General features: G+C 34.1%; 1 protein-coding gene across 2 annotated transcripts in view; it reads right to left on the bottom strand.

Annotated features, from left to right (window-relative positions):
- Positions 1 to 16,099, bottom strand: part of SYNPR (synaptoporin) — a 365,913-nt gene that overhangs the window by 113,409 nt on the left and 236,405 nt on the right. For both annotated transcript variants that reach the window (XM_031953517.1, XM_023498088.2), the window contains one exon: positions 12,883 to 13,007. In XM_031953517.1, coding sequence (XP_031809377.1) covers positions 12,883 to 13,007 — 125 coding nt within the window. The remainder of the gene's footprint in view (positions 1 to 12,882; positions 13,008 to 16,099) is intronic.

The raw sequence follows: 16,099 nt of genomic DNA, 5'->3' as shown, positions 1-16,099 counted from the left end.
TATACATTATCTAATTTGAATTCCACTGCAGTCTTGTGAGGGAAGTATTGCTATTATTCCTGTTTTATAGATGGGGAAACAGGTAAAGATTGGTTCAGTGATTTGTCAGGGTCACAAAACAAGTCATCACATATGGAAGGATTTAAACTCAGGTCTTCCTTATTCTAAGTCTAATAATCTATTCACAATGCCACTTAGCTGATTCATGTTAGGTTTGAGGCACCCTGGGACATTCAAGTGGAGCTGTCCAAGCAGATCACTTAGCTAAGAAAATTTTCAAGCATGAGTTGCTAACCCCAATGCTCATTGATTGCTGAGGGATGCCCATCTAGATAGGAAATCAAAAGTCCTCATGTCAGTAAAGACTTCTGCCCATGGATATAATACTCTTAGAGAAAGGCTGAATGGACTTTTTTATTTTTGCTTGTTTATTTACTTGATTCTGCCTTCTATTTCCCTTCCAGAAAGCATTATGGAAAGTGCGTGAGAACCCACCGATGATTTGGCTACAGGCACTGTGTTGAAAATTGAAGTGATTTTTAAAATTATAGAACACAGTCATCTGGGCACTAGTGATGAACTAGAGCTAGAAAGCAATTCACATCCCATTTTCATTTAGTCTTGCCCAACATAAGGTCCTTACATTTATTTCCTCCGCAGCACGCTTTGTTCCAAACAGAATATTTATGCACTGGGGCCTTGTTGTGGTTGTTTTTTAATCTATCTGCAGAAGGGGGCTATAACCCTCCATCATTCCTCAGAGCACATGCTTCGTGCTGAGGAGCTCCTCGATTTCCTGGCTGAAGACTTTATTAAGGAGAGAGCTAACGCTAAATGTAAAAATAAAATATTTTTATGCTGATGTAAGCTTTTGTTTTCATTGCCTGGTGGGAAGAAGGGGTGTGGAAAACTCACAAAGATTGCTTCTTAAATAGCATATTGAATCTTTGCAGTGAATTGAAACATGGCTATAGGAACCAGCTACTTCCCAATTTTTGTAAGCAATTTATTGATGTCAGAGGTCATTGAGAATGCATTTCTGGTTATTAGCTTATGGCAACTACCAGAGACAAAATTAACAATTCTAGAATATTACAAAATGCCCAGGGAGGGATTCAAAGTCTCATAACCGGGACACAAAGAGACATGGCACACTGGCTTTTGCAGGAGTAGACCTTAGCCTCTATGGGTGTATTCCTTGTGAAATCAGGATACCACTGCTGGGTAAGCCAACAAGATATCAGGCTAGGGAGGAGCAGGTCTGGAATGGGGAGCCATGGAGGGTGGTGTGTAGGAAGGAAACAGCTTTCGGTAACTTCATATTTTACAAATTAGTCATATTTACAAGGGACTGAGCTCAGTTGTTTTGAGGTAGAAGTTGCTTAATTTTGCTCCAATGGATGAAGGAAACTCAAGTCATTTTTTTTACTCTAATTCTAGTTTTTCTTTGAGGGAGAACTGGGACTGACCAATGAGTCCATTTTTTTTTTTTGGCTATGTATTTCCCTTGATCACCCAGTTTAGTTTCTTTTAAATAGAAAGCATTTAATAACTACTGATTAAATGAATAAAAAAAGCAAATGCTTTGAATCATCTCTTCTTTACCAAGAACCCCGGAGTGATAGTCTTTACTTTCAAAAGGCTTAGATGCAAATGGAGGGGATAGCACATATAAAAGAGTGTTGGATAGAAAAGCATGTCCTGGCTTGGGAATCACTGGATGGGTTGATGGGGCAATAGATTTTCTAGACATTTCACATCAGTGGCAGTACTGAGTGGATTACTATTCCTAGTACAAGAAAAAGAAAGCAGGGGATGATACCCATGTGGCTACTGAGCAGATGGCAAGACGTCTCCAGGGGCCTGACATGGATGGATATGAAATATGATCTGGTGGAAGTTGTGCCCTTTAAAAGACTTTATTTTTACTCACTCACTAATTAAGCTCAGCCTGAGGGGAAAGTTGCAAAACTGAGTAGGCTACCACACAGGGGGAGAGAGAATGCTTTCTGATCCAAGTGAGAGTGCTATTGCGGGTAAAGAATGGGAGACACACCAGCAACTCAGTAGATGATTCAATTCAACTAACTCAGATTGAAAAAAAAAAAGAAATATTCAGAAAATGGAAGTGGGTGGGCAATGGAAGTTCAACATAGATAGGCAATCTTCTAAAATAATGCTAGAAGTTCTAAGTCTCAGAAGGATGACTCCAGCAATGCAAACTGAGAGCAACAACATCAACAGAATTTTGACAGTTACTTGGGAGGAAAGGAGGCTAAGAGAGAGGAAATGACCCCTGATTGGGGCAGAGGAAATGGTAATAACTAACTAAAGAGTTCCCTTCTGTTTCTTTGCTAAGGAGAATAACCTTTGCACTGGAAATGACAGAACAAAAATGGTTTACAGGAAATTGTTTTACCTGAGATAATTAAAAAGCTAGGAAGGGAGCACCTCATTACCTTAGACCAATTCTAGTGGCTGAGATTCACATCTCTAATATGAAAGAAAAAATAACTGGGAGATGTCATTGTGAAACCATTGTCAGAGATAATTGAAAGACTGGGAAAATGGAATAAGTACCAGCATATTGGAGAGAGCAGTTTTTTTTTTTAAAAAAAAATGATAAAAGGTAAACTCCAGTGAGCATAAGTTTGATTCTTGGGGAAATTTTGGAATTGGTCATTAAACAGATTGAATATCTGGAAAGGAAATTCTTCATTATAGAGAGACAGTATGACTTAACCATGAGCCAGCTGTGCTACACTCACCTTATGTTCTTTTTTGACAGGAAGGCTAAATTGGTAAATGAGGAAAATGTTTACCTATTGTTTGTCTAGAGTTTAACAAAGCATTGGATAACATCTGTCATCTTGTGGATAAGACAGAAAGGTGCAAAATAGATTATAAACTAGATGGAATCCAAACTGGTCCAATGGTTAAACTCAAAGATGAGTTTTTATTAACTTAAAAGTCAGCATGATGAGAAATTTCCAACAGAATTCTCCAGGAATCTGCTTTTGACTGTGCTATTTAACAATTTTACTAGGTATAAAAAGGGGAGACAGAGTTAAACAGTAATCTGTCTAAAATAGACCTAGGACTTTAGTAGATCTCAAACTCATTATGAAACATCAGGGTTATAAGATAGTTACAAAAAGCTAATATGATTTTGGGCTGCCTTAAGTTAAGCATATCTTCTTGTTAGAATCCTTACAAGCTTTTAGCTCATCAGAGTTGATAGAAGCAATAATTATATAATTTAGCATGGTTCAGTATGATTAATCTGATCTTACAAGGAGATGTTATGGGCCAGAACTTGAAACAAGGTACTAAGTGGAACTGATAGAAACAATACTTATGTTTACACCTTTAGAGAGCTCCTATAAGCAAGAAGCTCTCAGGGCCAAAGGGCACTCTGGGACAGACACAGAGCACTCTGGGAGGAAGCCCACAAGCCCTCTCTCGGAGGCAAGGCAGATTCATTCCAACTTTTGCCTTGGTGCTGGCTGGAGGCTGAAGAAAGCAGAGGCAGAAGCAAAGGAAAAAGCTGCAAGAGCTCTTAGAACCAAGGAGAGAGAGAGGCCTCTAAGAAAGCTAACTGGGCTTGGAAAGAGATAAGAAATAAATGTTTGGATTTTATCAGCTGGCTGTATTTGAAGTGATTATTACTCTGAACCAAAACTAAGGTTGCCTCCAGAAAACCTCCCCAAGAAACCTGCTCCCAGAGAGAACCATTATAATTTAAAGAAGAGAACACCACATCTTCTAGGGAAAAGGATTTGATAGTTCCTCTAGAAATATGAAAGCTCTAATTAGGGCACCTCTGGAGTGTTATGGTTACTTTTGAATAACATAACTTAAGAAGTTCATTGATAAGACAGAAACCATTCAGAGGGGAATCACGTGAAGATGGAAAGTCTGTATCACATGAGCATTACTTTGGGGAAATAGGGATTTTTTTTTTTTTTATCCTGGAAAAGATATACTGGAGACCTAATAGCTGTTTTCAAATATTTAAAGGGATACCATATGAAAGAGGGATTAGACTTGTTTGACAATAGATAGAAGAATAATGAGTAATGGGTTGGAATTACAAAGAGGAAAATTTAGACTCAGTTAGGAAATGCTTTCTAATAATTAGAGTAACTCCAAAATGAAATGAGCAGCTACCTAGAGAGATGGTGAGCTCCTCTTCCTTAGAGAAAGTAGGCTTCCACTCTTTTTCTAGCTAAAATCTGGATAATCACTTGTCTGGTACATTTTAATAGAGATTATTTTGGGGTTATGAATTGGGCTAAATGGCCTCTAAGGCCCTCAAATTCTGTGATTCCCAAAACTGAACATTTATTACCACATGCAAGCACTATTTATTTTTGACATTTGTGAAGATTTCTAAGATATCAGTGCTGTGAAGTTAATTTGGTGCCATATTCCTGATATTACTATCACATTGTTTTGTTATTCACTAATCCACTAATTTCAATCATTTATAATGGGTCTCCTAGTCATTAGTGGAAATTATCTCAATTCTACTCTAATTAGACACCATGTGGCTCAGTGGGATAAGCAAAGGTTCAGGATTCCAAAGCCTTTGCTTCAAGTCCCAATCTGACTGGGAGTTTGTTGCATGGCCTAGCATGAGTTATTTGGCTTCGTTGTGTTTTTATTTTCCTTCATTCACTGTGTGTGTGTGTGTGTGAATGTGTGTGTGTATGCATATGTGTATAAAGAGACAGAAAGAGATTGTAATCACTCTGTAAGCTTTGTCATAAGGAATACTCATAAGCATTTTATGAATTTACATTTAAGAAATAGATTGAGCTAACTTGTAGACGAAAAGATTGCACACACATAATATCATTACAAATTATTGGGGTGAAGTGGGGAAGAGATTCATGGAAAAGTTCGCCCTACTAAAATATTCACTGACTCTAAGTCATTCATATATGTAAAAATGGAAGGAACTTCAAATTTTCTCTATCTAAACCCCTTCCTTTTACAAATAAGGAAACAGGCATAGGTACATTGAGTAATTTGCTTGAAATGAGTGTAAAAGGTAGAATTTGAATGAAGTTCTTTTGATTTTAGTCAGAGCTTTTTTCTCCATATCATTTTTCCTGAGTCATTGCTATCAGAGAGAAACAGAGACAGAGACAAATAGAGAGAGAGAGAGAGAGAGAGAGAGAGAGAGAGAGAGAGAGAGAGAGAGATGCATATTTTTTTCCTTAACATCTTCACAAAGGATCTCTAGCCCAGACTCTTTTTTGATTTAAGGTTAGGGATTTCCCTTTCTTGGATATTAGACTTAGAAGCAAAAGAGAACTTAGATATCTTAGCCCTGCTACCTCATTTTTATGGATGAAGACTTGGAGTCCCAGAGTCATCAAGTGATTTGTTGAAAGTCACACAGGTAGTCCACCTCACTGCTCATGTCTGAACATCTTAGGGATCATCATAGTTTTCCTGTGTTCTCCAAGTCTCGTGCATCCCCTCAGAATTTCAAATTCAATGATGACCTTATTATATAAATATTTTTTCTAAATATTGGAGGAGGGAAAGCCATCTATTGGACTTCCTATCATCACAGCAAAGTTCTCACTTTCACAAATATGCCCATTTTTACATAATGAATAAAAGAATAAAGCATCAAGTTCAAGTCCTACTTCTGACAAATGGAAGATGAAGGACAGGTCACCTAACCCTTCAGAATCCCAGGTAACTAAAACTCTACAAGTTTGCAACATGACACGAAGTGTCTCACTTATAGCAGACAGTATCAATAGATCTGGTAAGAAAAAAATACTATTTGTTGTGATAAATTGAATAAAATCATTCAGGAACATTACACAATTCATAAATTTTTGTCATCACAAATTTTCACAATCAATAGATACCCTTAGTATAATGAATCACTAGATGGCATAGGGAATACAGGGCTGGAGCTAGAGTCAAGAAAACCTGGATTTGAATACTACTATAGAGACTTCCTAGCTGAGTAAGTGAAATAACTCCTCTCAAACTCATTTTCCTCATTAAATCAGAGAATATTTGTAAAAAATTCTTAGCACAGTATCTGGCACATAGTTTGTGTTATATAAATGATTACTCCTTTCTCTTTCCCTCTCCCTCATCTCTAAAATAGGAATGACGATAGAAGCTAGCTAACAAAATTGGCAATTCAGTGGGGATTTATATATCCATATCTATATCTATCTACATAATATGCTTGTAAATATTAAAATGGTGTAAAAATGTTAGCTATTATTCTATGTACTATCATGTAAGGATATCCATGAAACATTTCTAAATATTAAATAGGAATCTTTATATTTTAAAAGATGGAATCACTGATCTATATCATTTGGCACTGTAAAGATCTATCAATCTTTTCACCTTCTAAATTATTCTAATTTTCACAGTTTAGGCCACTTGATTATCACTTGTTCTATTAAAGATTCACTTTGATTTTGCCCTCGCTCCCCAGGGAAAGTACAAATATCTGTGATACCACCTATGGTACTTGAACCTCAAATCAGCCAGAAAGATCTGACTTGATGCTCGCGATTGCTTTATGATATTAAACCCTCATTTCAGGATCTGGGTTTTTTACTTTGTCACTATTATCTGAAGCCTTGTCTTGGTCTCTTTACCATTATCTTGGTTTCTCCAGAACTGAGGTACTATTATCCATTCCTCTCTGCAGTCTAGCTCTGTTTTCTTCAATCTAAATCTCTGTTATGGGTACTTCTATTTCTTTCAGAATACTCAATGTCACTTTCTTGCCAGTATGAACAGATTCATGTCTATTGCCCATTGCCAGACTCTCCTAGAATTCTCTGCTTGCCTATGGATCTCCTGTTTCCAGCTGTGGATTATTTCAGTCTTGTCAGTTTATCTTATTTCTGAGTTTCACTATTGTTTCCTACAATCCTCCTTTTGTCATCATGAATTTTCACAATCAATCCGTAGTAAGGGTATAATGAGTCAGTTAGATGACATAGGAAATAGAGGGCTGGAATGAAAGTCAAGAAACCTGGATTTGAATACGACTTCAGAGACTTCCTAGCTGGGCAAGTGAAATAACTCCTGTCAAACTCCTTTTTTTCATCAAATAAGAAAATATTTGTAAAAAATATTTTGCACAGTGCCTGGCACATAGTAGGTATCATATAAATGATTAAGATCTCTTCTATGTCAGCATCCCTGAATTCTCTTATCTTGATACTGACTAAGCTTCAGTTCTCATATTCATGGGATTTAGAACTGGAAAGACCCTTAGAGATAAATTAATCCAAGCTTCTCATTCTGACAGAATAAAATTCAAAACAAAACAAAAACCAAAATTCCTAAGGCTCAGAGAAAACAACTTATTTAAGGTAATATTGTTCTAAATTCAGAGTGAAGATTTGAACCCAGGCTCTCTCTTTTCCAAGAGCAAGTTCTGTTTTGACTGCATTATGCTGAATGTTTAATGGGAATTTATCAGAAACAAGAGCTTTGTTTTGTTATTATGCAGTATATGATTATTTTTCATTAGTACAAAACCTAGTTAGAGGAAAAATTTATATGAATGAAGCAATCAAGCTGGCATAGCAGAATTAGGAGCAATGATTATGTCAAGGAAGCATTTGTTGCTAGGGGGTGCCGCTGTGGAAGGTAGTGTTGACCGGGCTGTTCTTATTCACTCTTGCTTTCTCCTCTTGTAGAGACTTATCAGTCACCTCTTTTTATAAAAATTAGTTTTCCTTCAGTTTAGGGGTTATGTAATGTCCCTCACATCCTCTCAGTTCATTTCTTGGCTTTTTCATGGCACCTACAGCAAATAAAAAGTTATTAACACATTCACAATTATCTCAGCCCCAAGTTAGGAAAATGTCTAAAATTCATAAAGAGGTTTTGCTTTGCAGTCTAATTAAGGATTCAGGGAAAAAAACTTGGATTGTTAGCTATTTCTAAAACTAGAATGGATTACTCCAAGAGTTCGCACTTCACTCAAGGAATTTTAATAGATATTAGATGATTATTTGTTGAAGAAGCTATTAAAGGGATTCCAATTTAGGTGTAGGATATAATTGATAATCACTGGGATAACTTCTAACTCTGATACACTATAACTCATCACAAAATTTTAGTGAGGAACAGGCACTTTGAAAACATGGACTACACCATCCTCAAAACAATGATGGCATTATCTCTACCATCATGAGCTGTGGTGGTCATCCGTGATTATAGACCCTCTCAAGTGCAAAATTTCTGAAGATGTGATAATAGGGATCATAGATTTGATACTCAAAACTATTACAGGAATAATGTTATCAAATACTTTTCTTTTACAGAGAAAGAAGCAAGAAACAAACAGGAAATTATTTGCTCTATATCTTGAAAATCAGTTCTTAAGGGATTTTAAAAGTAACAGTAACATTTATATTGGGTCTTATGCTTACAGAAACTTTTAATACATATCTTACTTGATTCATAAAGAAAGCTACTGGAAGATCATCTGCAAGGCACTCCTCAAACCTATATTTTATGACATTTTGAGTGATCACATAAGCTAGAGATCTTAGAAATGAAATACTATTTCTGATAGTCTTGGCAGCCATGAAGAGCAGAAAATATTGTACCTTTCTTATTTTTTATTCACTTATGCCCATTCTGAAAGTCAGAAAATCATAAACCAAGTTCATGAAATTGGCAATGATCACAGGGGCTGTCTATTGAGCCAGGGCTAAATAAAGCCACTTTCAGTGCTCATATCTCTTCATCAATTCTCCCAAAACACACTAAAAGGAGTAATTGGGAAAGAAATGTTGACAGTGACATGTGCTGTTGTTCTCTTCAAACTCTTTGTGGTGAAACAATCTCTGAGGTCCTTCCTGAGGGCCCTAGGAGGAATTTATTTTCTCTCCCTCTTTATTCTTTCCTTTCCAGAAGATCTCATTGTTTTACTTAAAAAATCAGATTATATAGGTTGGAAAATAATAATTTCTCCGCAAAGGAAAAAAAAGTGAGTTTCAAAGCACACTAATGAATATGGGACAATTAAACATAGGCTTGCCACAGTTGAGGGTATTACATGGTGGGTGGTGGTCAGAGAGAAATAACATTATTGGTAAAACCTATTATAATATCCAAAGGTATCTTTCTCTTCCCTGTGAGTCACAAACCTTATTATTATTGACTTAGAGCAGTAATTACTAATTTAATTTTGGAAGAAATTGAAGATTGCAAACATCCTCCAGTTGGCAACGAATAATGTAAGTTATTGTCCTGCAGTAAACTCAGACTTGGTGAGATTTGTGGGAGACCAGTGGGACTCTAAACTTCTTCATTCTTATACCAACTATTTATTCCCAACTTGTGATAGAGCATTCTAAGTTTATATTGGTCCGAACAGTCACATTTTATGTTGACCCCAACATTATTGCGTCATTTTGGTCTACTTTGAGCACAAAGGACAAACAACAGCAAAGATCAGTGATTTTCAAATATTCAGAAGTGGTTTGTGACATCATCTCCTCTGCCCTCCCACCTGCAAGGCTGAATCAACATGATTATTAGTTAGGATTCTCTGAGTGGGGTTGATTCAATGCAGTGAATGAGTCTTGGTCTCAGTGGGAGAGTGATTAAAATACCCCTGGAGATGATACAAATTGATCTAAAAGAGATAGGATAAACCCTGACAACCAAATGGAGAACTTAGAGAGATCTTGATACCCTTGAAATTCTTAGCCATCTAGAAAAAATTATATAAACAGCATCTATCATGATGTCAGTCTTTAATATTTTGTTAGTCTTTCTGACTCCTTGCTCTCTATTGACTACATCATGTATAGATTTTATTTCAGATTTAGAAAAACATATCCCCCAAATTTACGATTTGTGGATTATGTATCTATACACACAAATTTTCACTTGATGCTAGCTATTGATCAGTATTCTCTTTGTACCTCATGGCAGGTGGAAATGATATTTCACTGGACCTAGAGTCAGGACAAGTTGGTTTCAGATCCTGCCTTAGACCCTTAGTTATTTGCGTGATACTGGACAAGTCACTGAACATTTCTGTGCCTGTGTTTCTTAACCTGTAAAATGGGAATTCAATGGTCTCTAGGCTTTTTTTTAGCTTTAAATATCTGATCCTATTGGCTGACATACTCTCTTTTGGATAATTTTAAGCTAATAAAATTCACAGCTTTCTGTGAAGAAATTCCAGACTCAATTGTGTATGTGTATACACACACATACACATACACAGTTTGTAATGTATATGTTTATATATATCTATACACACATAATGTATATAATATATAATATAATGCATATATATACAATGATATATATATGTATATATAATATTCATTAAGGGCTTATTATGGCCCAAGAAGTAGGGATATAAATACCACTTCTTGAGCCATAATAAGCCCTTAATGAATGCTTCCTGTTAATTTATTAATTCATTTAAACTCCTCTGTGCCTGCCTTTGGAGATGTGATCTGTTTTGGATCGGTGAGAATTCCACCCCAGGCATCATTCAGGCCAATGAATCCTGATTGAATAATTCCAATGGGCTACTATGAAGCAGAGTTCTTACAATTCTTCTACTGGCTGTGAATATCCACGGGGTACTTTCAAACATGGCTTTGCTAACACAGTTCACCCAATCTTTTTATATTATGCTTATTAATGCTACACTAGTCAGTTGATGAGTAAACTTCTGGTAGTAACATGGAATTGGATTTTTCTAATGCTTGAATGGAATACTTGAGAATTGTAATAATCATAACAATTAGATAAGCACTGAAAATATTGAAAACTTTTAATTTTATCTTCCAAACAAAGTTACAGATTGAAAAGCTAGCAATTTTATAGTTCAAAATTTATCAATTATAGTTGATAAAAATGAAATATTATAGAATCAAAATTCCTTTTATTACAAGAATAGCTTTCCTTCACAACTTTACTCTTAGTATTTTAGCCATAGAAGTCAAGTTACTTACTATACATCAGTGATGCCCAACTCAAATAAAACTAGATTGCCATAAATAGCATAATGACTTAGAAAGGCACAAATTGATATCTATATTATACTGTATTTTTATTTATTTTGGTAAACTTTTCCCAATTATATCTTAATCTTGTTCAATGATACTCGCCAGTTTGGGGGCTGTGACTTGATACCTTTGGTGTACACTATTGGTATTGCTGATAAAAGAATGAAAATGCATCTTTTTACTCCCTTGAGGCTGCTTAAAATGACATCATTCTATATTCTGACATACTTGTCTGATAACGTATTACATAGCTTCCTTGCATATGTCATTTAAAGACTAATTGTTTTTGTTCAGATGACTTGACAGTGGATTTTATTGTCTTCTTTGGTACACAATAAACTAGGTTGTCAGAAGCTGATGAATAAACATTCTTATTTTTTTTTTTTAAGATCAAAACCAATGTCAGTGGTATTAACTTTTAATGTCTTAGGAGAAAATAACTTTTAAATGATTTAAATTACCAGCATTTCACTGTCCAAATTCATCTGTAATGAACATTTTTGAAATGACTGTTTTGAATTGGATGACATAACCAGTGGTAACTCAGCTTTGAGACTCATGCCAAGAATAAAATCACAAGACTTTGAAAAGTTAAAAAAAAAAGCACATTCAGCTATAATTATAATAAAAGGAATGGGAACAGTTTAGAGTAACTTAGATGTTTTTCAGAATGATACTCATGGAACAAATTCATCAGCATTTTAAAATCTTGGGAATTTGATGTTCCAAATTGTTCCAAAATGGACAAGCGAGTACTTAGCTATGTCTAAAAAATGGTCAGTACTTGAGACACCAATTATTATGGCCAGGAAATGAAGTAGCAAAAATTTCTGCTGGGAAGATATAAATTTCTAAAAGGATAAATAACAGTTTCTAACAGGATTACTATCAAGGTTATAGATTGTGATTAATGCTTTATTTATGTTTTCTAATAAGAATAAGAAGTGTTAGAGCAATGGTAAAGAGCACAGACTGATTTAAAATCTTTCCTTTCACTTGATTATTTGTGTGTACTGGATAGCAAAATGTAAACTATTGGGGTTTCACTTTTTTTGTCTTAAAATGAGGAGATTGGGCTAGAAGGCTTCTGAGTCTCTTTCAACTCTATATTTGTGATTCTATGATGACTTGTTTTTTGAGGAGAAAATTAGGAAAATCAAAATCAGGAAGAATCTTTTGAAAAGAGTCTTTTGGTCATCTGAAGAGTCTTTTGAAAAGAACTAAAATTGAGAATTACATGTGCCTTGGTACTGAAAGCACCAACTAAATAGTTCTAGTACATCTGTGAAGTATTGTGACTTCCCATGCCTTTCTTTGCTTTCCAATCCTGTGGGTACCAGAGTAATAGCAATATTCTTCATTATATATACTCATCAACAGACTGTTGATCTTAAATTAGCAATTTCTTATATGGCTGCTTCTGATATGATCTCTGATGGGCCCTAAATATTGCCTCTTTATGGTATAATAGAAAAAAAAAACCAGAAGATTGGGACTCAGAGAACCTGAATTTGAATTCTGGATCTGCAATTATATATCTTTATGACACTAGCTAATTCTTATCTGCAAAATAATGGAGGGCAGACTATATGACTTTAGAGGCTACTTCTAACTTCATATCTAGATCTTAGGAAAAGTAGAGTCCCTCAAACATGAGGGGTGGGGGTTGAGATGAAGCACTAAATTCACTCTTTGTGCTTTGATATTCCCTAGGTTTAGATTATTATGCAAAGAAATCCCCAGGCATTCATTGAACTTCTAAATTTATCTGCATTTAACATAAGGAAAGAGGAGAGCAAACTTTTAAAAGAATAAGAGCTGGAATTACCTGAAAGGATAGGCAAAGTCTATATCGATGCTGAGGTCACTCTCGGTTTTGTTGGCACAATCCACGCTCAGCCTCAATGCGCCAGAATAACCACCACATGTTGCAAATGCAAAGATTGCAAAAAGCTGAGAGAGAGAAAAGAAGAGAGAGATTTAAATGAACATTAAAAATGAGTGGAAATTATTTCAGTTTACTCAAAAATATTAGACCAACTAATAATTAGATAAACATAATAGTGCTTTTTCACTCAAATGACCTAAAGATCCACATTGTGACATATACTAATGGAGGAGAATATTTTTGGTATTCAAAAATTGACCTTGTATTAGGCAATAAAAATCTCACAATCAAATGTAGAAAGTCAAAAATATTAAATGCATCCTTTTCAGATCATGATGAGATTAAAAATTACATATAATGAAGGGTCATGAAAAGATTGACTAAAAACTAGTTGGAATCTAAGAAATCTAATCTGAAAAAAAAATGAGTGAGTCAAACAACAAATCATAGAAACAAAAATTTCATCAAAAAGTTAAAAAATAATGTCATCATACCAAAACTTGTGGGATGCAGTCAAAGAATTTCTTAGGGGATATTTTAAATCTCTAAATGTTTACATGGACAAAATAGAGAAAGAGAAGATCAATGAATTGGGTGTATAATTTAAAAGCTAGAAAATGAACAAATTAAAAATCCTCAATGAAATATCAAATTAAAAATTCTGGAAATCAAAGAAGAAATTAATAAATTTGAAACTAAGAAAATTATTGTACTAATAGGTAAAATTGAAATCTAGCTTTATAGGAAAAACACAATAAAACAGATAATCCTTTGGTTATTTTAATTAAAAAAAAAAGAAAAATAAATTGCCAGTATTAAAAATCAAAAGACCACCCAAAGGGCAATTAATGCAATATTTAGGAGCTAATTTGCCCAACTGTATGCCAATAAATTTGACCATCTAAGTACAATGGGATGAATATTTATAAAAATATGATTTTCTCAGATTAAAAGAAAAGGAAATAAAATATTTAAATGACTCCTTTTTATAAAAAGAAATTGAGTAAGCCATCAATGAATTTCATAAAAAAAAAATTCAGGCCTAAATGAATTTACAAATGAATTTTACCAAACCTTTAAGGAAAAAATAATTCCAATTCTATATGATATATTTGGGAAAATTTGTGAAGAAGGATCCCTACTCCTTTTTATGACACAGATATAATACTGATATCTAAGTCAGCAAGAACAGCATCAGGGAAAGAAAATTATAAGTCAATTTTCTTAATGAACATTGATCCAAAATTTTTAATAAAATATTGACAGGAATTATAGCAATTTATCAAAAGTACAATACACTATGACCAGGTAGAATTTGTACCAGGAATACAGGGTCAGCTTAACATTAGGAAAGTTATCAGCATAAATGACCATATCAATAACAAAACTAACAGAAATCATATAATTATTTTATTAGATGTAGAAATTTTTTTTTTTTAAGAAAAACAGTACCTATTCCCATTAAAAAGGCTAGAGAGCATAGGAATAAGTGGAGTTTTCCTTAAAATGATAAGCAGGATCTATCTAAAACCATCAGCAAGCATTACACATAATGGGGATAAGATAGAAACTTTCTCAGTAAGATCAGGGTGAAACAATTATTCCTGTTATCACCATTATTATTCAACATTGTAATAAAAATATTAGCATTAGCTGTAAAAGAAGAAAAAGAAATTGAAGAAATTAGAATAGGGAATCAGAAAAGAAAACTATCATGCTCTGCACATATGATGATATACTTAGAGAATCCTAGAGAATCGATTTAAAAACTACTTGATACAATGAACAAATTTGGCAAAGTTGTAGGACATAAAATAAATCCACGTAAATAATTATCAGCCTTTCTATATATTACCATCAGAGCCCAACAGCAAGAGATAGAAAGAGAAATTCTATTTATGAAATACTTGGGAGTCCGCTTGCCAAGACAAACTAAGGCATTATATGAACACAATTATGAAACACTTCTCACACAAATAAAATCAGATCTAAACAATTAGAAAAATATTAATTGCTCCTATCAGGGATAATATAATAAAATGACAATTCTACCTAAATTAATCTACTTATTTGGAGTCATGTTAATTAAACTATCCCAAATTATCTTATAAAACCAGAAAAAAATAAACAAAAAATCATCTGAAATAACAAAAGGTCAAGAATATCAAGAGAATTAATGAAAAAAAAAAGAGCAAAGGAAGGTTGTTTAACTGTATCAGATCCAAAAATATAACATAAACCAGCAATCATCAAAACTATTTCATACAAAGAAATGGAATGCTAGGGCAATGGAATGGGTTAGGTACATAAGACACAGTAATAAAAGAACATTGTAATCTACTTTTAATAAACCAAATTCCAGTTTCTGGGATTAGAACTCAATATTTGACAAAAAAGCTGGGAAAACTAGGAAATAGTATGGAAGAAACTAGCCATACACCAATGTCTTGTATCCTTTACCAAGATAAAGTTGAAATGGATACATGATTACATGATTTAGACAGAAATATATCACAAAGAAATCAGGAGAGTAAAGAATAGCTTAATTATAAGATCTATGAAAAAGTTAAGAGTTTATGATTATATAAGAGATAGAATAATTGTGAAATGCAAAATAGATAATTTTGATTGCTTTAAATTAAAAAGGTTTTGCACAGACAAAATCGATGTATCCAAGATTAGAAGGAAAACTGGGAAACAAGTTTTACAGCCGGTGTTTCTGGGAACAACTTCATTTCTCAAATATATGGAGAATTGAGTCAAATTTATAAGAATACAAGTCATTCCTCAATTGTTCAGTGGTCAAAGGATATGATCAAGATGTTTTTGGATGAAGCAATTAAAGCCATCTATAGTCATATGAAAAATGCTCTAAATCACTATTAACTAGATAAATGCACATTAAAATAACTTTGAAGTTCCACCTTACACTATCAGATTGGCTAAGATTACAGAAAAGAAAAATGATAAATGTTGGAGAAGATGTGAGAAAATTAGAATGCTAATACATTGTTGGTGGAGCTGTAAACTGATCCAACCATTCCTGGAGCAATTTGGAACCAGGCTCTAAGGGCTATAAAACCATACATATCTTTTGATCTGGCAATACACTAAAGAGGTCATAAAAGAGGAGGGAAAGACCCACATGTACAAAAAT

Source organism: Sarcophilus harrisii, chromosome 1, assembly GCF_902635505.1.
Source record: "Sarcophilus harrisii chromosome 1, mSarHar1.11, whole genome shotgun sequence".
Lineage (NCBI taxonomy): Eukaryota > Metazoa > Chordata > Mammalia > Dasyuromorphia > Dasyuridae > Sarcophilus > Sarcophilus harrisii.
The sequence above is the reverse complement of the archived record's forward strand: the minus strand, read 5'-3'. Positions and strand labels throughout refer to the sequence as shown.